General features: G+C 34.0%; 1 protein-coding gene across 3 annotated transcripts in view; it reads left to right on the plus strand.

The window, feature by feature from the left end:
• The window catches only part of SNX29 (sorting nexin 29), a 114,347-nt gene extending 89,744 nt beyond the window's left edge, over positions 1 to 24,603 (plus strand). The window contains exons 20-21 of one of the 3 annotated variants that reach the window (XR_008232894.1): positions 15,902 to 16,018; positions 18,078 to 18,166. Coding sequence is in view for 2 of the 3 variants with exons in the window: in XM_052773439.1 (XP_052629399.1) it covers positions 18,078 to 18,217; positions 23,846 to 23,879 (174 nt within the window). In the remaining variant the exon portion in view is untranslated. Of the gene's footprint in view, positions 1 to 395; positions 3,862 to 15,901; positions 16,019 to 18,077; positions 18,218 to 23,845 lie in introns of those variants that run through there. The other 2 variants (XM_052773439.1, XM_052773440.1) reach the window with 2 other exon arrangements.
• The last annotated feature ends 217 nt before the right edge of the window (positions 24,604 to 24,820 follow it).

Consider the following 24,820-nt stretch of genomic DNA (forward strand, 5'->3'; position numbering starts at 1 on the left):
TTCTGTGTTTTCCTATCATATAGGGATTTTGCAACAAATACAGTAAATATTGTAGCATGTGTGTAGTAAATATGTAGTATCGTATAGTTTAATCCTTAATCACCAAAACTTTAAAATGTTTAAGAGTTTAAATACACATTGCAATATATGTCACAAATGCAGTAAGGATTGAGTAGAGAAGTAATCAAAGTACTTTACAGTGTAGCAATGATGTGAAAAAATTATTTCACTATCACAAGTAAAATATTTGAGATTTAAATCATGCTCATGACTGAAAACATCTATACTAAACCACTGGGTGCTTAAATCAGCATTCCTAATGTTAATCAAATTTGTTAGCTTTTATAAGGGATTTTCTCCTTTTTTTTTTGTTTTGTTTTGTTTTTTTTCCTTAGAATCACTGAGTTCCTGTATCAAATATCTAAGAAGCACCAACCATAGTGATCAGTGTAGTCATCAAAAGAAAGCTGACATAATGACTAAAATACTCCAAGATCTTCATGACATTCTATTTGGCCTAAGATCACATTAATACATGTATCACTGAAATGCCAGAATCATGCTAATTATATCTGTTGCAACTTTGTCTATGATAGAAAAATCATTGCTAATTTGTATGAAGTAATATAAAATTTAAAAAAGAAATAGAAAAAAAATCATATTTATAAATTCCTTAATGGCACTCAGATGTCATTGAATGTGGATTGTGAATGTTTAAAGATAGTAACTCTGACTGACTTCAAATGATTTCCCAAGTGTTCCGTAAAAATGAGTAGGTAAACTTGGCACATGTGATATGAAATGAGTAGTAATGCACACAATCTAGAGTAAGTGGTGGTGATATAAATATATATGGAATTTATCAATAAAATCTGTAGGTCTCTCTGCTTGGCATGAAGTCCAGAGTTAATGTGGTTGTTCATTGCCTACTAACCTAGTAAATGAAAGTACTTATGAGAGCTTTTCTGCTTTTTTTCATATATTAGAAGATCATTTTTCATTTCATTTTTAGTGGATAGTTTTGTAATAGAAACAATGTATTTTCTTCTTTGTTACATAACTAATTCTCCTTCTTTGAAGTGATAGAGTATCAGCCACTTCAATAAATTACAAAAGCCTTCTTTTAAGCTTTTTTTGATAGTCTTTCATCCTTAATAACTTTAAATACTAATTGAATTCCAACTTCAGTTGCACAATTGATGCATACAAAATTATCAGTTGAGCAACTTGTTAAAAAATTTGCATCGCTTATTCTTTCAATGCTTTAGCTTTGGGCCAAAATTCTACCTTTATCACGCATAAACCCACAATTGCTTTCTGTCATATCAGATCTCAGGAAAAGTATCTTTTCTTTACAGTAAGAAGTGGCTGCCATCTATTGCACTCCTGAAAGACTCCTATGATGAGACACAATCCAGTTGTATAATCAGAATTGATTAGTGATTATACTTCTGGCTACCTGCTGTAAACAGCTTGCAAGTCCCAAAGTGGTGCTTTCACATCAGCTTTGCAAGAGCTTACCTCAGTCTATCACATGAGCTTATTTCCACAGCACATTGTGTAGGCAAATTTTTGTCCTTTTAGTGGTGCTGTTTTCTATACCGTGTCATAGGATGTATGGCATTTAGGCATATTGCATGGTTTTGTGCAGTATGGTGGATCGTGCTTCAGGAACAATTACCCTGTAGATCCAGCAGAAGTAGTAGCCTCTTGGAAAACATTGTACTGTGTGACTGATTGAGATGGGTTCATGGCCTTGAGATAGCCCTCCTTTCCATGACAGAGCAAGTTGAAGTAATTGGAAGGTTTAAAAATTCAGTGTAAAATTAATTAATTCATGTGGGAATGTCTGTCTTGGAATTCTGTAGAACTTTCAGTTTAGGATGAGGGATTTGTGCAGGATGTTACACATGTAAATGTTTGGTAATAAGCATTAGAAGAGATACTGTCAATACTACTTTTTCCAATACTGCTTTTTTAACTTTAGTGGCTACCAAAGCATGTTCCCTTTTAGATATGCTGTTAGATTTCCATAGAAATTTTTTTCTCTCCCATATTAGTTACACTGTTTTTAATAGAATTGCAGCTGCTTTCCCGTTTCCACATTAATCAATACAATCTTAAATCAGTGCCTAGAGAGCAGTTTCAGTAGCTAAATTCTGCTAACAAAAGTATCTCTATTCAGTTTATGTTAATCTATGGTTTTCATATTCTTTACAAATCCTCAGTGTTATTGGATGCCCAAGTAACATATTGGTAAAACATAGTCCTCCACGTGTAAATGGCTAAAAATAACTATTTTACAGCTTTTTGGAAATGGTGTTGTGTGCTTTTATATCCTTCAGGTCTGTACCTGAATGATGTTATTTATTGCATACCTTTAATATACTGTGTTTGGTACTGTGAGGCTAATGAAGGTGACATGCTTATTCTAAATGTTAGTGGCATTGAAAGAGGGTTTTGCTGTAATTGATACCTCCCTTGATACCAGCACTAAATCTGGTGTTCAGTTATATGTCTCAGGTTGAGGGAACCTCCAAGACTACAAGAGGACACCATGTTCTACAGAATGACCTAGAACCACTACTGCAGAGTCACAAAATACTATCCACTGTTTTGCTATGCAAAATATTGGAGCTTTGAGGAGGGAACTTGACTAGAAGAGAGTAATGTAGAAAAAACCTATGGAGAACTATTAATTTTCCTGCATAATTTTCCTGCTTACTGCAATAGAAATCAGGGAGATCAGGTTCAAATGCAAAGTTGCAAAGTTTGACACAGGGAAAATGCAAAAAGAAAGCAGAATTTCAGCTGAATAAGGATTTTAAAACCTGAGAAAATCAAGTATTATTGCATATATATTGTCATCAAATAGCAGTGAAATTTGAAAATATTTAACAATTGTAAAACAATAGATAAGAGAATCTAATATTTATATTAATTCAAATTATTATGTTTTTAATGTATTTTTGCCTTTCACTTGTTTGCCTAAATTTGGGACAATTTATCTTAACAGTTCATGTACACGATCTTTCAACAAATTATGTATGTATGATTAGAAACTAGCTTTAATGCTTGAGGAAACATAAATCTAATATACAGAAAACCGATTAGTAGGAAATGAACAGGGAAGAGAAGAGAATACTGCTTTGGACAAGTAACCTCTTTTCAATTACAAAGAAGAGTGTGTATTTGCCTTTCAGGTTGGTAACCTTATTTTCAGTGTATCAGTTTAAACATTTGAATGTAGTAAGTTAGAACTAATGTAAAGCAATGAAAAGAATAATTTGATACATAAATGTTGCTTTGAATCAAGTCAGAACAGATAATTTAGTTACTGAAGGGAAATAGAACAATAATGCTTGCAAGACTCCATGTATTAATTTTCATATATGCTAGTCCCCCATGCTGTATATTTTCTACTAATGATTTTTCAGTGCTGGTAGCAAATAGTTGTCAAAATCTTTATAAGTAGTCCTTGCAAGAATAAGTGTTCTTCCTTCAGTTTATCAATGTTTTGACTGAGTGAAAACATGAAACATATTCGTTCTCTTTTGTTGCATGTATAAGAGAAATGTCATATACTCATTGTATATTTTTGTACTTCTTTTTTAAACTGCAGATCATTTTATTTAAAACTTACAAATGCTCCCCATGTATCAGCCTGGTTTGTGGTTTGCTAAATATTTTATATGTAGGTGTATATAACAAGACTTACAATTTCAAACTATGGTTTTCTTGCATGAAATAGATTTTTGCCTTTTAGGTAGCCTTCAGGTGCTTTGGATCTTTTGAATTCATACTGCCATTATCACAGTTTAAGTCTTTGTGACTACTGCCTTCCTGTCAGGTTCCTAACATCCAAAGGACTGGTTTGGTTCCATGAGCCAGCACACTAGAGTGTGCTGAATTATGCGAAGCTCATGAAGAGAAGCTTCATACGATCGTAATACTCGATTGCAGAGGGATCCCTGTATGCTTCTGCATAGAAATATAGCTTAATTTTTTTCATTTAAGATGAGCCCTTACATTTAGCTTCTGAACCTTTGTGCTGTGTTGGTTTCTCACTTCCTTGAAATGTTGCTTTCAGACTAGTGGTTAAGTAGTAATATGTGAGTATTTACTGGACCTATTATTCTAATTTTTTGAATATTGCAATGTCCTTAAAATCTCAGTTGCTACTTCTGCATTGGGTAGACTGAAGCAATTAAAGAATGGACTTTAGTAACTGAGTAAACATCTAAATAAGTATCCTCTTGCAAGGGTATTGTCCTAATAGAGGACATATCAAAATAGAAATGGTTCTTTGCTTCCACTGAAGATGTGTATTCAGTGATTATCTAAGTGTGTAGAAATTGAATAAGGTAGGTTTCCACTGAGTGCTGACTTGACTGCTTGATATCCTTTGCTTCCCTTTAAACCATTGGATACCCCATATGGAAAGAATACACAGCACTTTTCTGAGATTAGAAGAGAGTGACTTTGCCATGACTCCTCAACTGCATAGGAGGAACAATACAGAAATCTAAAGTAAGTTTTCTGTCTAGGAGAAAATGTTGAGGGCAGCATCATCATTTTTAGCCCATGCAACTGCCGTCTGTGAGCTGTTTCTCTAGCCATAGCTTGTTTCATGCCCAAATGTTAGTTCAATAAAGTAAATGTGTCCCTCTTGCCTATCGGTGACGAAGCTAAATTGTAGATTATTTTGTGTATGTAATTACTTTAAAAGCTCGTAAATATTATATGTATGTATCTTAAAAGATCTATTTGTACATATATATATCCACACATGTGCAGGCATATGACATCAAAGACAGCATTTAGGATATATATGAAGTTGGCTTCTGTAATGTGTCTTGTAATTCTGCAAGTTCTATTCACCAGGGACTTTTTTCTGCCAGCATAGCTGCTTTTTTATCAGTGTCTGGTCTGTTTGCCTGTTGCTGAAGACAGAGAAGAGTTTAAGGCAGTCTGGAGGATAACTGTTTTAGGATCAAAAGGTATAGAAGGTAAAGATTTTACTGCAAATAAAAGAAAACAGAATATAGCTTGTGTCTTATGCTTATAATGTTTATTGTTTTTTAAAAGTTTATCAGGTAAAGAGTTGTCTGGCTCTGTGCGTGTGTGTGTATATGTATATATGTGAAGTAATTTGAAGCCATTCAAATTAGAGTTTGAATTTTAATATTTTTGCTCTTAAGGGTTTCACATTATGCCATTGATGTGTAACCCGTGTTATGTGTTTCCTTACTGTAGAAAGTTGATCTGCCATTTTGGGCCAGCAGGACCTGTCTATTCAGAGACAACTACCCTTTTAAAGCTGCTTTTTAGACCAGATGGTGGAGGTACTAAACCCCTTGGAAAGGGATAAGAGGAGGAGGAGCATGAGAGGAATTAAGGTTTTTTAAGGAAGCCCCCCCAAGTTTGGCAGAAAGAAGCAAGGGAAAAGGCTGCAAGGCTTTTCATCATGCATAGGTCAAGGAGGCACTGCTGTTCTCTATTATGTTTCAGAGTTTGTGGTTGAGTGGTAAGCTGGCCTTGAGGTTCCCCTGAGGGGAACCTTTCTGGGTTAGTGACAGAGGTCGCCAGACCAAAGCATTTCCATGAAGATTCCAGTACTGGATCCTCTCCTTCCTCTTGTTAACTTGTTTTTACTGTCTCTGTGGCATGAAGTGCTTTTATATTTGCAAGTATCTAAGATACAGTTCTGGTGTTTAAATTTCTTGTTAACTTTTGTGCAAGTATTTTTCTGTAGGAAGGAGTGGGGTAGCTGCTACTGGGTTGGGCTGAGGACAGAGATGAATGATTTGATGAGATAGCTGGGAAAAAAACCCACTTGCTTTGCTAGTATTTTTCAGAGAGCATGATGCTACATAATTTTCTTTTAAAGGGTATTGACATATTCAATAGAGGTATTTCTGCCTCCTCAAGACCTGACCTGTGTGTTTGCAATAATCAGTCACATTTACAACACACAATATGAGTTCAAAATTCAGTTTTTATTGTCTGATGCTCACTACATTACACAGTACATTACATAGTTGTATACACACGTTAACACGGTATGTATTTTGCTATTGTGATGCAGTGTAACTGTGAGATACTGTTGACTCACAGATGAGCATTCAGGACTGACAGAAACACGGAATGAAACTTCCTGCATCTTTCAGATCTGGAGAAGGGCCTGTGTTCATACTTTTTCCAACTTCACTACCATTCCAATAAATATCCTAGACCATCACATTAATAAAAACACTACCAGTAATTGTAGACTGACATGGAAAATCATGTTCGTGGTTTAAAGGAATTAATTCACAAGTTCCATGCATACGTCCCAATGTAAATTTTGTTGCCGTGATAGCAAATGTGATTGTAATAGTCAATGTACTGGCAGTGTTTGAAATACATGTTTTAAAATAGGAAGTGTAACAATTCCTGTTTAACTAGTACATAGACAGTAGCAGGAGAAATATGGAATGCTTAAAAGAGGATGATTCAGAAAGAATCTTAGGGAAGGAAGTAATTTCATTTTAGGCTTGCATGTTTTTCTGTCTTGATTCAGCAAAGCACTTCAGACCATCCTAAAATTTAAGTATGTGTTTGACTTGCATTGAAATCAGAAGTACAGATATATGTGCTTTTGTACTTTAGGTGGTTGCGTAGGTCATAGAAACTGTACTTCATCAGATTAGTTTTTCAAAGTCATACTGTCATAAGGAGCTGTGACTTAGAAAGCAAGAGAAGAAAGCAAAACTAGCTAATGCCTTTGGGGCAGTTGGCTAAATAATTTTTTTTAGCACTGTGCTTTGATATCTGATGTCTTCAAGTAGAATTAGTAGAATATTATGACTCTGATGTTTCAGAATTGGAATATATTTATTAAAGGAGAAAAGCTTTGGAAATATAAATCCTTAAGTTGTATATTAAAAATTTGAAGTTAAGGATTGCTTTCATTAATGCTTACTTTATTTGATTTTTGGATGATGTAATATAGATGCTTAAATTCTATATTATTCTTGATTTTCAAAGTGAGTAGATTTTAATTTTCAACCCTCTTAGTGGACTTAACTAGTATATTGAGTTATTTTCATATAGTATTTTGCCTTGTGGGTTTTAGGAAAAACTGTACCTAATATAAATTTGACAGACATGCTTGTGCTGTCATATGGTTGAAAAGAAAGGGATCCTTTTGTGTTATGTTCAGATCAGGAAAGGAACTCAAAATTATCTTACAGCCATATGCATTAATTCTATAACACTGTTTTTTATGGCATTCTAAAGCCATAAAAGAAACTTTGTCCTCTAAGTTCACCATGTTACTTCATAACTGGAAAGTTCAATTCTCAAAGAAGTATGAGCTTTAAATAGCCATTGAGATTAAATTAATACAATCTAGTTTTCAAATAGGTAACTTAATTGAAGTACCATACAGATAGAAATAAAAACAATTTCACACTTGGCATAATTATTAAGATTTCTAGTCACAGCACACCTCTTTGCTGACACTGTCACCTGCACACTAAGGGGGACTACAGAGTATTTCAGATTTTGAATCCAGATCCTCTGGGTTTTCTACTGGAAAAGACTGCAGTTGATGTTTTATGTATACAGCACTTAGAAAAGAGCATTCAGTTCTTCTTCATTTCCATTTTTTTGTCATATCACTATCTAAGAGAAGAGAAATGTCAGTAGGAAATGGTTGGCTTTTATATGACAAATACTTTATAGCAAACACTTCATCTTCAGGTTCTGTGGTATGAAATGTCTGGGTTACCTGAAACTCAGCATGAAGGTTAAAGCTAGCACAGTGCAGAGTAGTGTATTTCATTTTCGGTGGTTTAATTTAAAAGATAAACAGTTTGCCAACCTGTAGTTACCCATCTCTTTAAGAATGTCTCACTGAATTAATGTGTTCATTTAGTGCTCAAGTATAACATTTCATGAAAATAGTGAATTGACTCTTTTTCTTTTCAAGTTACAAATATTTGCTGTTAATTGCTGTTGAAGTTTAGGAAGAAGGAACACAGACTACTTAGGGTCTACAAAACAAAATTTTGCCTGTCAAGAAGTGTTTTTATTTTTGCTGTCTTGTAATCCTCTAGTTAAGAGAAGCAATTTGTCCTAACAAATTATTAAAGATAGAGCCCATAGAAACAGTTGAGATGGTCTTGCTTTACATCATGACGTTATGGGGGGGGGGAGAACGTAATGTAATTTACATGCTGCTTAGACAACTGCTAGAAAAATTGCAGTTTTATAACAACTCATGTCATTTAGGTATTCTAGTAGCCTCCTGGTATAAAACGAAAATATAAAAATAATTTTCTAAATTTATTTCTTATTGTGATGGTGATGCTAAGTTACAAAGTAATTTGGATTAATAAATTGCCTTTCAGAGACACCTTAGCAGGGACACCTGATTACAGAAATAAAACTAAAACCTATTTTCTCTGTGAATTCGAAATTTTACCCACATTTTTCTGTCTTTCTGTACCTGTCAATAGGCTTGATATTATTTCCCCCTCTCCCCCCGCCAATGTATTGCTTTATAAATATCAGCAAATTCTAATCTTACTTGCTCTGCAGCTTTTGGGGCGATTGCTAGTAGTAAACATATTCAGTGATAATTTTTTTGAAAGCGGAGAAAACTAAATATTGAATACTTCAGATCATGTGGAATGATGGAGATGCTTTCTGCATGAAAAACCAGCTTTTCCTCATTGTACCATGTAAAATACCTTTACATGAAGGCACTATAAATAACAGGCACTTGATACCAGTATTCTTCATTCAGTCAATTTTTGTTTTAGAAATCAGAATCATCCTATCTGAGTGTATATGAACAAAAAATTCTATTAAAGGAGCATCTAGTCTTTTGAGTGGGAGTAAAGTTCAAAGACCATCTTTTATCCCACTATTATTTGGCAGTTGGGGTGGTAAACTGCTGTATTAATGATTTTTTCTGGGGTTTTTTGGTTGGTTGGTTGGTTTTTTGTTTTGTTTTGTTTTTTTAATCATACTTTTGCTTGCTAGAGTTGAAACATTTCAAATAAACGTATTTGGATACTGGTAGTCCACAGGTGTAGACAGAGTAGCCAGAAGCTAGCAGCCTTCTTGCAGATCTGCTTTAGATGTCTTAGATGTTGCTGGTTATCAGCAGACTAAGCAAGACTGCTGTAATCTTAGCTAGATCTGTCAGGGGACAGGTTAGCCAAGAGAGTGGTATCTGGGCTGTTTTGTGGCTCCCTGTAACCATCCTTTTTCAGCAGTTCTGTGGCAGTCTGCAGCCATCCATATTCTCTTAGTATCCCCCCCTCGTGACTTGCTGGAACTATTCAACAAGAGGGAAGTGGCCTAAGTTCTGTTAGAAGGTTTTTAGTGGGAAGGGAAAATATTTACTGAAATGTGGTAGAGAAACAATTGTTACAGAACTTTGTGGGGAATTTTGAAAGCAATTTCTTTCACTTGCTGAGAGGGTAGAAGAGAAATTTTAGTTTTTTGTTAACCTGTTCGTCGGTTTTGCTCTTCACTTTTGTTTTTGTTTTTGTTTTCTTTTTAATTAATTTATTATTTTATTTTTAAGGGAAGTCATCACTGCAAGCTTGTATGTATAAGCTTGTACACTGTAAGCACTGTTGTGTACCATGTTTCTAAAGGGTTTTGGGGTTGTTTTGTTGTTGTTTTAAATTTAGAGTCTGTCTTTATTGGTCTTCAGGGCATTTTCAAACCTGATAAAAGAAAGAAATTAAGAAAGAGAACTGCAGTGTTGGGGGAAAGCACTGAACTGAGACACATTTTAACTAATACTGTTGATAGTTATTACTGTAATATAGGCTAGTGAAAAAATGGATCTCAATTTCATGAACTGTTGCCGCAGTTTCCAGAATCTCCTGCATAGAAATAGAGAGCTGGTAATAGTTGGTCTGAGAAGAAAACAGAATTTCCCTGTTCAGTAGTTGAGCGAATGATAAGCCCTAGGGGTCTTGCTCTAGGCTGCAGTTTTCTACTGATGCTTTTTAATGACCAGTTGATTCCTGACCAGTTGACGAATTGACACATGGTTGGCATTTATGTCTTTAAATAACAAAGTATTTAGATTACACTGGATTTTGTTAGCATAACTTTACCAATTGAGTTCTTTTTCTAACAGTGGCATTAAACACAACACTAAAAAGAGATCAGTTTTAGTCTTATCCTCAAGCTCTCTTTTTTTTCTGTTGATATATTTATTCATTTTTAACACTTTTTCTCAAAGAGGGTTTTGAGAAAGTTTAACCTTTTGGATGGATGATATTGCTAGCTTGAAAATGCCAGGTATCTTAAGAAACATACTTGGTTCCGGGATTCTGTAAATGCCTGAGCCAATTTAGAAAGGTACAAGACATAGTTTGACCGAGATTTATTACATGGGGGAAGAATTCATCAAAATGGAATTGTCTGTTGTTTTGATAGGGCCTGTGCACTGCACACTTGCATGTGTCTGTTAACATGCTTGTGCTCTGGACTTGCTTAGAGGATGCTATACAGCAACATTATATTCCAAGAAGGCACAGACAAAACCTTAGTATGACTACAAACCTTAGTAGCTATAATGCTGTGATATATGAACTACTCTCTTAAAATAAAAGGTAAGAATTTTTTCAAAAATTAACATTTGAATAAAAACCGTATTTGCGAGGCATAGACTGGGCTTGCAGCTCTTCTGGTGACCTGAGAAGGCTGGCACAGCTGTCGAGCAGCCATTTCCTTACTGAACAGGTAGGCTGTGCTGAGCAGCATTGCGTAGTACTGCAGGAGATGCCTCACGTCTCAAAAAATTAGAAATGCTAATGAAAATGTTGCAATTGTCCACGTAAATTTGTGCTAGGCTGAGGTCATTGAAAGGACTGTAGCTCACCCTTAACATGTCTGCTGCTGGATGGGTTTGCAGCAATGCCTCTTTCAAATGACTTTATCTAAAAGCATTACGTACTTTGTGGTATCATTGAAATGAACCCATAGTTGGAAACGGAAATGCATCAACTATTTTAGTAGAGAAATACAGAATAATAATTACAATTACATAGTAAATCTCTGTTTAAAGAAAGATTTCTTTTCAAAACTGACAGTTCCTTGATTTCTTCTTTGTATCTCATCCTCTTAAATTCCTGTTTGTTCCACTGAACAGTAAGTGTACAAATAATCTCACAGTGGGATGGGAAAAATGGCAATTTCATGTATTGTATACCCTTGTTTTGTTGTATAAAGCTAGCCTGATTCTGCCATACAGAAACTGGCAATACAAGGAGGATGGAAATTTTAAGCTGATGTAGTTTCAATAATTTTGAGAATATTTTTGTTTAATATGGTAGCATTTGGTATATTTAGTATTGGAAACTGTACATCCATAAAACTGTTTCATGATACAGTAGTTACTGAAGGACGGGTGTATTCAAGTCATGTTTTATTGTGACCTTTGCAAAAGTGTCAATTAGCCTGTAAAAATTAATACTTGCTATCTAACTGTTTTGTAATCACAAAACAATGAGAATGACTGAGCAGTTGAATGTTTAATTAGCTCCCATTTCAGCTTCTGATTTCCAGCTTCATTTTCAGGTTAATGATTTGGTGTCTTGTAAATAGGCAAAACCTGATACGATTGTTTTGCTAAGACTGGTTGACCAAGATGGTAAAAAATATTAGGCTACCCTAGAATAACCTGAGTTTATTTCTGCATTTGCAGGTTCATTTTTGAATAGCACTATTGTCAGCTTTATTTAGGATGGGATGCGTTGTGTGGTATCAGAGGCTGATAAGCTCTCATTGAAGTCCTAAAGCCATATTTCCTTTTATTTTGAGTTGGATTGAGCCCTGAGCTGTTTTGTTGTTTGGTTTTGTTGTGTTGTGTCATGTCGCCGCCCCCCCCCCTCCCCCCCCGTGCTAACAACAGGAGGTTAGTTAAATGATATCTAACTAAATAATAGTTAGAACATCAGAAGCAGTGCATTTTATGTTGATCGCAACAGCACCAAACCCAGAATATAGAAGTGTTTTATCTGTCCCTAAATCGTGGTAGGTAACCATGGCAATCATACCATTTCCAACAGCTCATGGAAAATACTTGAAACATCTTAAGTGAGCTGTCCCATTAATAATGAAGAATATCAATGTTTTGCCATCTGTTACATACTAACAGCGTATATGAAAGACCAGCAGTTGTGTGAAACAAATTAAACTGCAAGTTGGAATGAACTTGGCTTGTAATGAAAAACTGCAAAGCAGCGTAACATAAGATATGGTACATTAGACTCTGCTTTTTAGTTTTAGAGCTTAACATCATCTTCTAATATCTGTTGAGAGTCTATAAGATTTCCATTATGTATTCTCATTTTTAGAGATTTGTAATTTGATACTAGCATTTTGCTGTGGACAGAAACTTGGCAAATTCTCAGTCAAAAAGAATTTCATAAAATATTTTGGGAGACATTAATTTCAGATTAAAAATATTTTCCCAGATGTGTTTTGATGCTTCTGCAGTCTGAAGTAGTTTTGCTTGTTAATTGAAATTTTGTGGACTCTTAATCAAAAGTATATTCTCTTGAACTGTAGGCTAGGAAATAACTTTGACAGTAGTTTGTGCAGAAACAGTAGTAGCTTTATTTTTCAGAAAATATGCCTACAAATTGAAGGTGAATGCTGGTATGTTAAGTCTCAATTAACAATTTGTGCACAATATAAATTTACTCTGCATAAATTGGTGCTAATATGGCCAAGATGCCCTTATGTATATCAGAGTCCCTATTTTTTATGTAACTGAGTCCCTTTCTATATAGTACCCTTTTTTTAACAGGGAAAGAGAGATTCTTAATCAATTATGAAGGGCAATGGATTATGGTTATAGGCAATGTATCCCTGCACGTACTAGTTCCTTTCCTATGTGCAGAATGCTTTTATGGATTGTTAATCAGGTGGTACTGAATATGCGAGGCTTTCTGTCTGGTCAGATTGGAGCTGCTTTTCAAGTACAATAAGGTAATTTCAGCATCATTACAAAGAGTGGTAGTAGCTGTCCATAAATAATCCCTCACACTAAGAATATATGTCTCCAAAGAGTTTATCTGTTGAATTGAAATCTCAAATCTTGAAAGCAGAGCTCCTGCCTTTGAATACTCTTTTGCCCCCTGTAGTGCTATGGGATCAGGGATTAGGTTTATCATGAATACAGTAGGAGATGTTTTATTACAAGTAATAGTTAAGAGTTAAATTTTTCAAGTTTGGTGTGATCACTCAGTCTACCACTGGACCCAGTTAGAAGAACTGAAAGGGCCAGCTAGCCTTGCCTTTTGGTTTTAAAGTTAGTAAGATTGTAGCCAATTGTTCAAATACCTTCATGGAAAGATTTGCAGAAATGGCATGTAGGGCCTGACTCAGGAAAATGCTTAAAAACATGTGCTCCCAAATTGGTTATGGAAGAATCTAGTATGTTCTGTATAAAAATGGAGAAAAACTTAATATAGAACAGTCTGTTTTTTCTATAATAATTTCAAATTATATATAATTTGTGTCCTATAAACAGTAACAGCTCTTGAAAGTATAGGAACCAAATACATATAATGCTGGTTTTAGTGCCATTTTTGGTATGTGCTTCTGGAAAAAAAGTCAGTGCCACAATTATTCAAAATTTATTTTTACAGCCAGATTTGAAAGAACTTACTGTTTTTTGTCCAGAGCTCCTGCTAGTGCTGTTTTTTTTAAAAAAAGCAACATATGTAATAAAGGCAGGTAAAATTAATAAAGCATTCCTGTAAATAAAAAGAGACATTTATGAGGCAAAGAAAAGATCTTCCTTGTCATTTGGATCCCAACTGGTCAAATGACTGCCTTGATGATTAAAGATGCAAGTTCTTTTTTCTTGTTAGAGACAAGACCTGCTATTTATTTGTCTTACCCATTCCATTTCTTCTATACATTTTTCTTACATGAATTTCAGAAAATACCTTTGATCTTTGTAATAACACCTATCCATATTTTTGAGAGCAGGTCTCCTTTTTCAACCATGTTAGCAGGATCTCTCTTCAATGAGATCTTCAAAGTGTGCATTTATTTAGTACTGTTACTTTATCTTCCCATATATACATTTATTTTCCTAAAAATGAAACTATATAACCTTTAATACTGTGAAAATGTAAGGGGTTTTTGCAAAAGTGTATGTAGTTGTAATTTTAACAAAATTACTTTGTCCCCAGAGTACATTCATATCAAGCATACATAAATCTGTTTCCTGTGTGAATAGATATGCAAGTGTAGATTTGTATTGACAGATACAGTGTCATACAGTCACCAAAAACATGTACTCAAAGTATGGGGTTTTTTCACTGATACAAATCCAAATCAAAACCTTTCCCTTTACTTTTTGCTTTTAAATAAAAATACCGTTTAGGAGTTAGAATATAAAATACTAACTAGATTTCAGTTGTAGATAATTGGGTCCAATGAAAGGAGGGTAACAGTTACCTTTTTAGATTTTGAGACTGAAAAAATTGGCCAGGCTTTGAACCAATTGTGGTTTTCCACTGCCAATTATTCTATTTACTGTTTTGTGACAAAAACTCTTTTTTACTGCAACAACTTGGCAGTAACAACTATGTGGTAAAATAATTTCTCTGAGTAGCTGACCTGCTGTTGCAAAATGCACATTTAATGATATAGATCTACAGCTGAATCATTTTGACCTTGGTTTACATTACTTCTGGTAAGGACAATGGTCCTTAGTACATGGTACAGAATTTCATGGTTGTGCTCAGTGTTTGTTTTAGAGATCAAATTTATATCAGGCTAAAAGAGCATTTTAAGTGTTTTCAGGTTGAGTTTAATTTCTGAGATGTTATGTATATCACTTGAATAAATGGCAGAAAAATAGCTATATTATAAGCACTAATTTGATCAGCTGTAAACGGCAAAAATGCATTCCCTAAGCATGTTCTGGCAGTCTTAATTAGAAAACTCCTTTGTGTCATTATTGTGTGTAGTTAATGAGATTCTTTACAATAACATAAGGGATAGAAAGTACCTACATTCAGCATTTTGCTCCTGCGTTTATAACAAAGTGGTCCTGCCTGCAAAAGAAGATGTATTTATTTAAATTCATGTGCAGTACAGAAGTCATACTAAAAGAATGCAGCTTCTGCTTAAGAGAAAATTTTAACATAATTGAAATTATTTCACTGAGCGTACTGTTGTTAAGGATTTGTGACCAAAAAAAAGTTAAGAACTGAAAAAGTGCTAATGAATGTGGTACTTGAAAAATGGAGATTTTCTTAGGGGCTTGAAAACATAACTAATAGAAGTGATGAAAGTAGAATCAAGGAAGTGTAGTGGGGGTGAGGCCAGTTCTTTGGAATGGCTCTAAGCTGAGGCTGTGTCTGTGCTGGGAGCAGGCTTGTAGACCAAAGCAATGCTCCTTCCTCCGTTATACGCAGTCAAGTAAGACAGGGGGAGAGGATTACTCCATAACTGAAATGGTCTCACATGCCAAACATCACCACTACTCATGTGGTTGAAGCTTTCAGAACCAAAGCTGTTCCACAACCTTTTTCTTCTTCTCTGAGATCTATGTGCCACACTTTCTTGTCTTCTGCCTCACACAGCTGGTGGTAGCAAATTAGCATCCCTGCCAATGGGATGATGTGATACTTTAAATCCTTTGAGTGAAAAGATGGGAAGACAAGGCTGTTCCTTGAGCTAGTCAAAGAATCCAGTAGGAATAAAAGTCTTAGTGAAAAGAGGGAAAATAATAAAATTTATGTTAGTCAATTAGTTAATTCGTATTGCACTACACTATTATTTATTATTAGCATTCCATTTTATTCTAATATTATGTGTCACCATGTATTAAAATTTTTGCTTTAACATTTCCCAACAGCTTGTATAGACTTCTGTTCCACACATTTGTCCAGACTTCGTCAGTGCAGCGGGGCACGGAGCAAGCTGTTGCTCTGTTCTGTTTGAGTAGTAACTGTACTCAGTTGTGGAGTACTGGGTGAGTGACTCTGCAGAGTGGATTGCATGAAGTGTCAACAATGCAACTTTGTTCTTTAATAAAGTATCAGTTTCCAAGAGTTTTCAGACTTCATTTCTTCGTTTTTCAGTAAATCAATTAACACTAGAATCACTTGCTATACAGTTTGTGTGTGTAGTGTGTGTATGTTGCTAAAAAACAATGTGACTGATAAAGAAATGGAAAACCATATAATACATAGGGTTTTTTTATTTTCACACTGATCTTGATTATTACATGTATTAATATAAAACTGGAATGTGAAGCAGGGCTGGACATTGGTGTAAGTTCATACCTAGAAAACAAAAAAAATGCATCTGTATATATTTCGGAATTTTGTGAACTTAATTAAACAACACAAGCACTGCCCAAGTTTTTGAAGCCTGTAAGTATGAATGTCTTCAGCAATTATCATTGTTACGGTAATTACAATTACATGTTATTAAGTAGTCCCATGCAAATAAAAGACAAGAGCATAAAAGACTTCCTTAAATTATAAAAAATGAGGCTATTTTTAGTATACAGGATTATTTGCCAATATTTGCAAATGTTCCTTACTTAACATTTGGTTTTTTTTTTTTTTTTTATTCTATGAATTTAAATTACTATTTTGAGAAACATCATTCAGAATCTTTTATCATTTTCTTATGTCTCCTAAAAATATTGCTGTTCCTGGTATCTTTTCCTAATGAGAGATAAGAACAGAACAAAATGTCAATAAAGGTTCTAGGAACTCTACAGCAGTCCTGAATTTGAGGAAGCAGTCCTGAATTTGAGGAAGCATCCCTGCTTTGACGATGAGTTAGTCTGGTTTACCTAAGGAAGGAATAATCTTCCGATTTGCATCCCATGCATGGCAGCATGGCTTGAACCTTTTTAATACAGTGAATTTATTCAGTGTTGTCAAATGTATTTATGGTGTTTTGTTGGTGGGTTGTAATTTTTTTTGCAAGAAACAAGAATTTGTTTCAATGGCTTTTCTTACATGGATAAATAATACAAGTTGGATAAACACATCTTATAGATAATAGTCTTCCTCTGAGAGCTGTAATTGTCTAATAATAGTTTTGGCTTAATGCCTAAAGAACATACTCTGACACTTAAACCAGGTGATCAGAATGCCTGCATTCCTGAGATACAGCATACTGGCTGTAGTTCAAACCAGCCAGCACCCGATTTCATTGTAAACCTATTATAGTCTTATGTTAGTGTGAAATGTGTAGACTTTATGTTATAGTTCACTGTAATTGTGATCCCTCACAGGAAAAAGTTGAAGCTAGATGTAATTACAGGATGCATGGCCTTGTGCTTGTTGTTAGACTTTTAATTTGTAAGTCCCTGAGCAGAATGTGGACTTTATAGAATTATTTTATTTATTGGGGCCAATATAGTATAAAATCCTGAGTTCTAAAATACAATAGGAACTTCAGTAAAACATTTTTACGAGAGTTGTGATATAATCTTTCAAAAAGCAGTCTACTACATGAAAACTGCATCATAAAATAGTAATTTATTAACATAATAACAAAAAAGCTGGAGAAATGTTAATCCATTCTGGAGTTTGTGTACCCAACATCTGAAAAGTATGAATTGTGAAGAAATTGTGGGAATAAGTCAGTATTTCCTTCTGCGAAGACTGGTAATTCTGGATCTCAAAAAGAATTGCATAAATTGTTATGCCACTGCCTCTATGCCACTGTTATGCACTGCCTTTCTAAGATTGTAGTATATTTATGGAGATATGCTATTAGGAAAAGAATTCTGGTCCACAGAAGAGACATTCTGCCAAGGAGAGAATTCAGCATCCTGTCAGTGGATGTTTTTTTGTGAAACAGGTTTTTATTAGGTTGCATGATTTTCCTTCTCTCTAAGGTGGCCAGAGTCATGGGTTTTTTACATATTGCTAACACATTTCTATAGACATAATAAACATAGATCATCAAAAGACCAAATTTTATGCTTGTTAGGACTGTTTAGTTACATTATAGAATTGAAAAACATATTCTTTGTGCCATTTATATTTTTTCCTTTCTATTTTTAGGATGCAAAGTTTGTAGAAGAGCGACGCAAGCAGCTACAAAACTACCTAAGAAACGTAATGAACAAAATTATTCAAACTGTGCCAGAATTCATAGCCAATCCCAAAAAAGAGACTCTTATTCAGCTGATGCCCTTTTTTGTGTAAGTATCTGTCAAATAGTCAAGAAAATATTAAGTTTCTTTATCACAATTTAATTTAAAATATAATGCCAGCATCTCCAAAATCTTTGAAACAGTGTTTTTTTTAAAATAGAAGGTTCATGTTCAAATTATAAGTGCTTTTGTTATATTTAAAGGAATATATGACATTTATAGTAATTTCTGTTTATTTAAATGGTGAGTTTGAACAAAAATCTCTGTGTAAAGCTTTCAAAAATATCTAAGTGACCTTAAAATCTTCATCCATATGTACTCTTCAAACATGAGGTGTTTCCAATTTCTTTAATTTGGCCTTTTTCAGTTTTGTTTTGCTTTTGTTTGTGTGGGGTTTGTATTTTTGTTTTTAAATTTATTTTGGGGGTTGGAGGTGGAGCACTATTAGGGTACTTAGTAACCAAATTACGAAGTCGAGCTGTTGAACTCTTTCTAGCTACATTTTGCAATCTGCTGACGCTTGTTCTGATCTCATTAATGTTAACGTTGAATATGTCCAGAAATAGTTTAACACAGTCATCTGTTAAGAATCTCAAAACAAACCCTTTGATATACAATCATACAAGGGATATAATCTCTTAAAATCTTTCCATTTTGCTGTAAGCATCGTTCTTTACAGTATTTGTAAATGATATCTAGAACTGTTTAAGAAATAATATTAATGAAAATTTGTTTTTTAAAGCGGTTAACTTATTTCTTTCACTAATAATTTCTCAGTATAATGCTTTTTCAGTACTACATCTGTACAAATTATGTATAGATTGAACACACGTTCATAGTAAGCCATCATATTAAATTTGCTGTCCACAAGCCTCTGCACAGGGATTGCGCATCTGTGCCTGTGAATCCATGGATGGATCAATTTGCAGAATCAAGGCTAGTTTAAAATTCATATGTTTCAGTAGAAGCGTGCATACTTAGCTGTACTATTTGCATGGTCTTCTGTAGGGTTTCAGATTTCCAAGTTGAAACTTTATTTCAAGAAAGCTGTATTTATTAGAAAATGTAATAGATAAATGGAAGAATGCCAAGGTGTATTTTGTGGCATTCATGTTTTTTCAATTTCTCCTGGATTTGAAAAAGCAAAAATCAATTTGATGAGACATCTTGATGATGAAGTTATAAATGGCAAAATGATGTTTGTAGGGACAAACATCTTGAGAGACGTACCTTTTTCTCCCTAAGAGCCTATTTTGTAGAATTTGACTAAGGGCTGTAAAGATTGAAAAGGTTTCAAGTGCTTTGAGTTGAGGGGCCCATACGTGGCTTTTTGTTAAGTCATTTTAAAGTAGTTGTCCTTCATGTTGTACTTAATTTTGTTTTTTTAAAGAAGAGAGGGGCAAATAAAAAGTACATTTGCAATTGAATTTTCAACTCAAATAATTTTTGCTCTTCCTGTCCCAATAAGTTTTATTTTAAGATGGTTAAGTATAGCTGTGTGAAGTAGTGGACCGATAATTTCTTGACAACTTCATTTCATAACTTGCTGTTTTAAATGTAGAGCAGGAAAATAAATTCCGAACAGTGTGCTATTTAAGATCCCATCTTTTCATTGGCTTGTTATGATTGATTATCCTGAGTTCCACACAGGCAACAGGTAATGCAGAATGACATCTGTAAGTCAAGGCTAGATAGTTTTTCTTCCTCAACCAGTTTGCTTATGAAATAAATTAAATTTCAAGCTTTGTGGGGTATAAGATATTTTAGTAAATGATGATTATGATATGAGGTGTACATTGACTTGCTGTAGTAATTATCATTACCTCAACAGTGCAAGCGGTCATAAAGATAGCAACATGACTAATATTAAAATATGACAAAAGTGGAAAACAGTTTCAACCAGAAGCTATTAGATTAGGAAATATTGTGGATATTCCAGTTAGAAATATTAATTTGAAGCTTTGGCCTTAATTGATGGAAAAGGTATTCTAGTAGCAGTTCATTACTTGAACTCTGATGCATTATTTACATGCTTTAACCAAAATTGTTTCGGTTTTAGTTTTTTATTTAATTTCAATTATTAGAATTTCACATATTTTTTAAAAAAATCTATCAGTAATTGTACAATTTAACAGTGACCATACCGTGAGATTATAACTATGAGATTATACAATGATACTACTTTTCAGGTGTTTTTTTATATTAATACACTGTTGTTACAGAAATATTTTATTACAGTATCTTTTATTCTACTCTGAGAAATGACATTTCAGGAATAGTTTATTTATAATCTCTTAGCCACTTATGTTAAAAACAGGAAGGGAAAACAAATTTCCCCTTATTCCTCAGCCCTAAACAATTAACTTGCTTTCTGATAGTTAATCTCATCTCTTTTATAAATGTGTAAATAGAATTTAGATCTCGTGTTTTTGTTTATTAAAAAAAGTGCCAGGTATGAGGACCTGCACAGGAAAAGATTCAAAATCACAACCCCACATAATGGGTTCTACCGATGATGCACAAATCAGAATAAACACCATTTCCCTGTTCTGCTGATGTAAAAAAGAAACAAACCCAAACCAAACAGAAACTCCCAACCCTATTTCTTTTAATAAATGTAATGAGCTGAATGAGATAGATACAATTAGTTTCACAGAAAGAGCAAAGTTTTATTGAGAAGGCAGCATGTTTTCTCAAGTAACCTGTTTTCTCAATATGTGTACAATTTAGTATGTGAAACATCGTGATCCAAAATGAAGCAGTTATCTCTAAGGAAAGAAATTTGTTCAAGGAGATTTGCTCAAGGAAATTTGCCAACACCATTTGTCAACAATTTGTAAACACCAATATGATGCACTGCATTGATGCTAACCTTTTCTGAGTATCGCGATAGGTTGCATAAAGACCATGTTTGTTTTTAGAGGTTTTTTTTGCATTTGGCAATTTCATTATTCTCAACACATCAGATGAAGCAATGGACTATAGCGGATTCAAGATTATTCTTTGATATCTGGACATTATGGCAAAAAGGTTCTGTTCGTATATGTATCTGTGAATTATTTCCTTGGAACTTTTTCTCAAATAATAGATGTATCAGCATTCTCTCTTAGCTAGAGTAGATAGTTCTCCACGAGAGTATTAGTGGGATTCTGGAAAAGCTTAGCTGTTGAGCAAAATAACTATATACCTCATCTACAACAAAGTGGTTTTTAATGCATTTGTCTACTGAGATATCAGACTCTTCCTCTGCAGCTAGAGCAGTAGTACTAGATTAATATAAAGATCTTTCAGACAATGATAGGAGTGCATTTTAGAAAGTATCATCATTCTAGGCTATCATTTGAATTCTCAATGTCCTTTATTTTCTAAGAGTCATGACCTGGCACTGTTGATAAGTAAGAGAAAGCATCTAAAAGAAAATGCATTTCTGTTCCACTTCATATTGCCAACATCTCCAGTATTGTCCTTCCTTAATGTATTTTGAGCTTCGTCAACAGGAGGTCTTGAACATGCTGTACTCTGTGAAATGTTTATTATGTTATTGAGTTGTAACCTTTGTACCGTACCTGCAATTCTTCTACTCTGTTAGGTTTAATAATATTTTGGTCTAATAATATTTTAATATAAACCATATAATAGTTCTGATACAGGATAAACCATATAATAGTTCTGATATATTTAATTTGTGCTTTACAGCACAAATATGTGTATAGTTGCTGATTACATCTTTATTAATGAAAGAGCAGTTACAAAACACTGAGATATTAGTCATAGGACTGTGCTATAGAGAGTAGTGATACCTCAGTCTAGGAGAAAAAATTATAGTCTTAAGATGGATAAAAAGTCTCTAGGGCATTAGATCTGTCTATTAGGAAGCAACGAAATATAAAAAAAAAAAAATCTGGTCTTAAAGAGTTTCTTCTCACTGCAAAATTAAATGACCATACTTCAGTGTGAAAATGGAGAATGCCATAAAGATTATGTCTGATTAGGCATCCTGTAGATAGAAATTACAGGGTCAGTTTTATTTAATCACTTTTAAGATCTGATTTAGGTCCTAGAATATGATTATGGTGAATAGAAAATAAGATTAATGTCTCTAAGACTGAATCCACTAATTATTAAATCCTGGAAGGAATGTTGCCTAAAATTTTTGTTGTGACGTTGTTCCTTTGGGGATTTCTCCCTTCCAAGTGCAGTGATTTCATACAATCAGGCACAGATATGATGAGGTGAAACATTTTAATTGATCTGTATCAAATAGCCTGCCACTGTTATAAAGAAAGAAATTTAATTTTATTTTTAAACTCAGATACAATTAACAGTTTGCAGTAAAATATTGTGAATCAGTTTGCTAGCATTTCTCTTCATTATTGTATCAAATGCTAGTGGTTAATCATGGAAATGTAATTTGGTTTGATTCCTTATGCTGTGAACTGTCATTAATGTATTCTTTTTTTTGTCAATCTCTATCATTTGTAATCTCAGTTTGTATATTTTTCAATTTTAATGCTGTATTAGCTCAGTCACAGGTTTGGTCAGAGCTTCCCTTATAGTCCACTTTCATGTCTTAATGTAAAAAAGAGATTCTGACTCTGCTAATTTGTCTGTTACATGCTGAATAACAAATTCTTTGTAATAATAAAATTGACATCATAAGTTAAATTTTCCAGTCCGTGCAGAGCAAAACCTAAATCAAGAATTGGCATTGCTGAATTAGATTGCTACATCTGCTAGCTGGTGAAGGCCTGTCCGTTAATACTTAAATTAACATTTATTTGCACTCATGATTGGTACATTACAGATAAATAAAACTTGTTATAACAAGTACACTTGTGTTTTAATCACATTTTTATCAATCTATCCAAAAAATATCACACGTTAGCTCTTTGTAAATACATATATAAGAACAGGAGGGATCTTTGGCAACAAGTATTGCAGTTCTTTGGACCATATAATTGAGTCTTCAACATAAACCATCATAATAGGTTATATGATTTCAAGTATATAAAAAGCTAAAAACTGTAAAAAGTTGTGAAAAGAAACAGTAAAATGTTGTGATGTTCCATTTTTCTATCGCTGTGGTTTCTGTATCAAATGTCCTCATTTTTTAGAAGATAAAGATTTTCTTCCCATCATCCTCATAATGGGCACAAACTGAAATATAAGAAAAATAAGAAAAATCTTTTTTTGCTGTAAGGGTGATGGAACACTCTAACAGGTTGCCCAGAGGTTGTTGACATTCCATCCTTGGAGATATTGAAGACTTGACAGGACACAGTCCTGGGCAACCTTGTGCAGGGGGATTGGCTAGGCGATCTCCAGAGGTGCCTTCCAATCTCAAATAGTCTATAGATCTACGATCCCCAAAACCTCAACCTGCAATTTTAACTTGAGTTACACCACACAAAGAAGTGTTAGCTAAATATACAGCTGGTCAAACAGATGTTATATATGAACAAAAAAATCCTAAACAGTCTGAAACTACTAAAACATGTACTCTGCTTTGTAGCTATGCAATGCTATTCAAATAAGAATACTGCCACTTTATTGACTCTTTTGCTTTGGCAACACAAACATTTGGATTAAAATATATGCAAGAATGGTATAAACAGAACTTTGTGACTGTTTTCACAGATTACTGCACTGAGTATTTTTTTTAATCTTGTTTTCTAGGCCACAGCTACATGTTACAACAGTTTCTAGATAACTTAATTATATGTTCTGCTGAGCTGCAGAGCTGGACATTTGTTCTCTTGTGGTAGTTGTCAAACATACACTTTAAAGAAAGCAGAGAATCTGCTCAGTAAATCATCAGAAAAAAGGCTAGAGCAGATTCTGAGAAACTGTTGTCTGCAGGATGTGTTTGAACACCAGAGGAGTCATCAGTTCTCCATGATGATAAGAGGATTGTAATGTTCAAAAAATATGTTGTCTTCATTTCACTGGATGACATTACTGGCAGCGTATTTGATAGCAAAAGTTGTGTTTTTCAGGTGTTTTGTGTCAGTTGTCTTTGAGTCACCAAGTAAAATTGTAGTAAAAAATTCAGTTTCTACCTCTCTCTCTCTTTTTGTAAATGCTTTCTCCCTCCTGGGAGGTAAAGTTATAAGAAGCCTGGTAGAGAGATACAGGTACCAACTGACAGGCAAATTTCAGTAACAACCAATCAGCCACTCAAAAAAAATATGTTGCACTGGAAATATTCCTTTAAGATTTATTTAGCACTAAACAGTATGTAAAGCCAAGTATCTGGTTTTGGTCTTGCAGACCACAAAGTTAAATAATGGGGAAGAATAGGTGTTTGTTCTTAGTGGGTTGAAGAATTTTGGTTTGGTTTGGATTTTGGGGTTTTTCTTTTCACCTCTATTTCAGTTGCAATTGTCAGTGTGTCACTGAGAACATTTAAATGTGTATATTAAAGGTATGAGAGGTGAAAAGAATGTTAACTTCATTGCTAGTATTAAAACGTTGCTTTCAGGCATAAATGAAATAAATCTTTTAAGAAAATTACTGTGAGGTTCCTATGGATGTTGTCTCTCTGAATTAATTTTAAAGAAATTGAAAATTGACCCTTTCAAAGTTACTTTCAAAATATTTTAGAGGGATAAAAACATTTGCTCAGACTTAGACTAGTTTGCAGTTAACTTT

This window comes from Harpia harpyja, chromosome 21, assembly GCF_026419915.1.
Source record: "Harpia harpyja isolate bHarHar1 chromosome 21, bHarHar1 primary haplotype, whole genome shotgun sequence".
In the NCBI taxonomy this organism is placed as follows: domain Eukaryota; kingdom Metazoa; phylum Chordata; class Aves; order Accipitriformes; family Accipitridae; genus Harpia; species Harpia harpyja.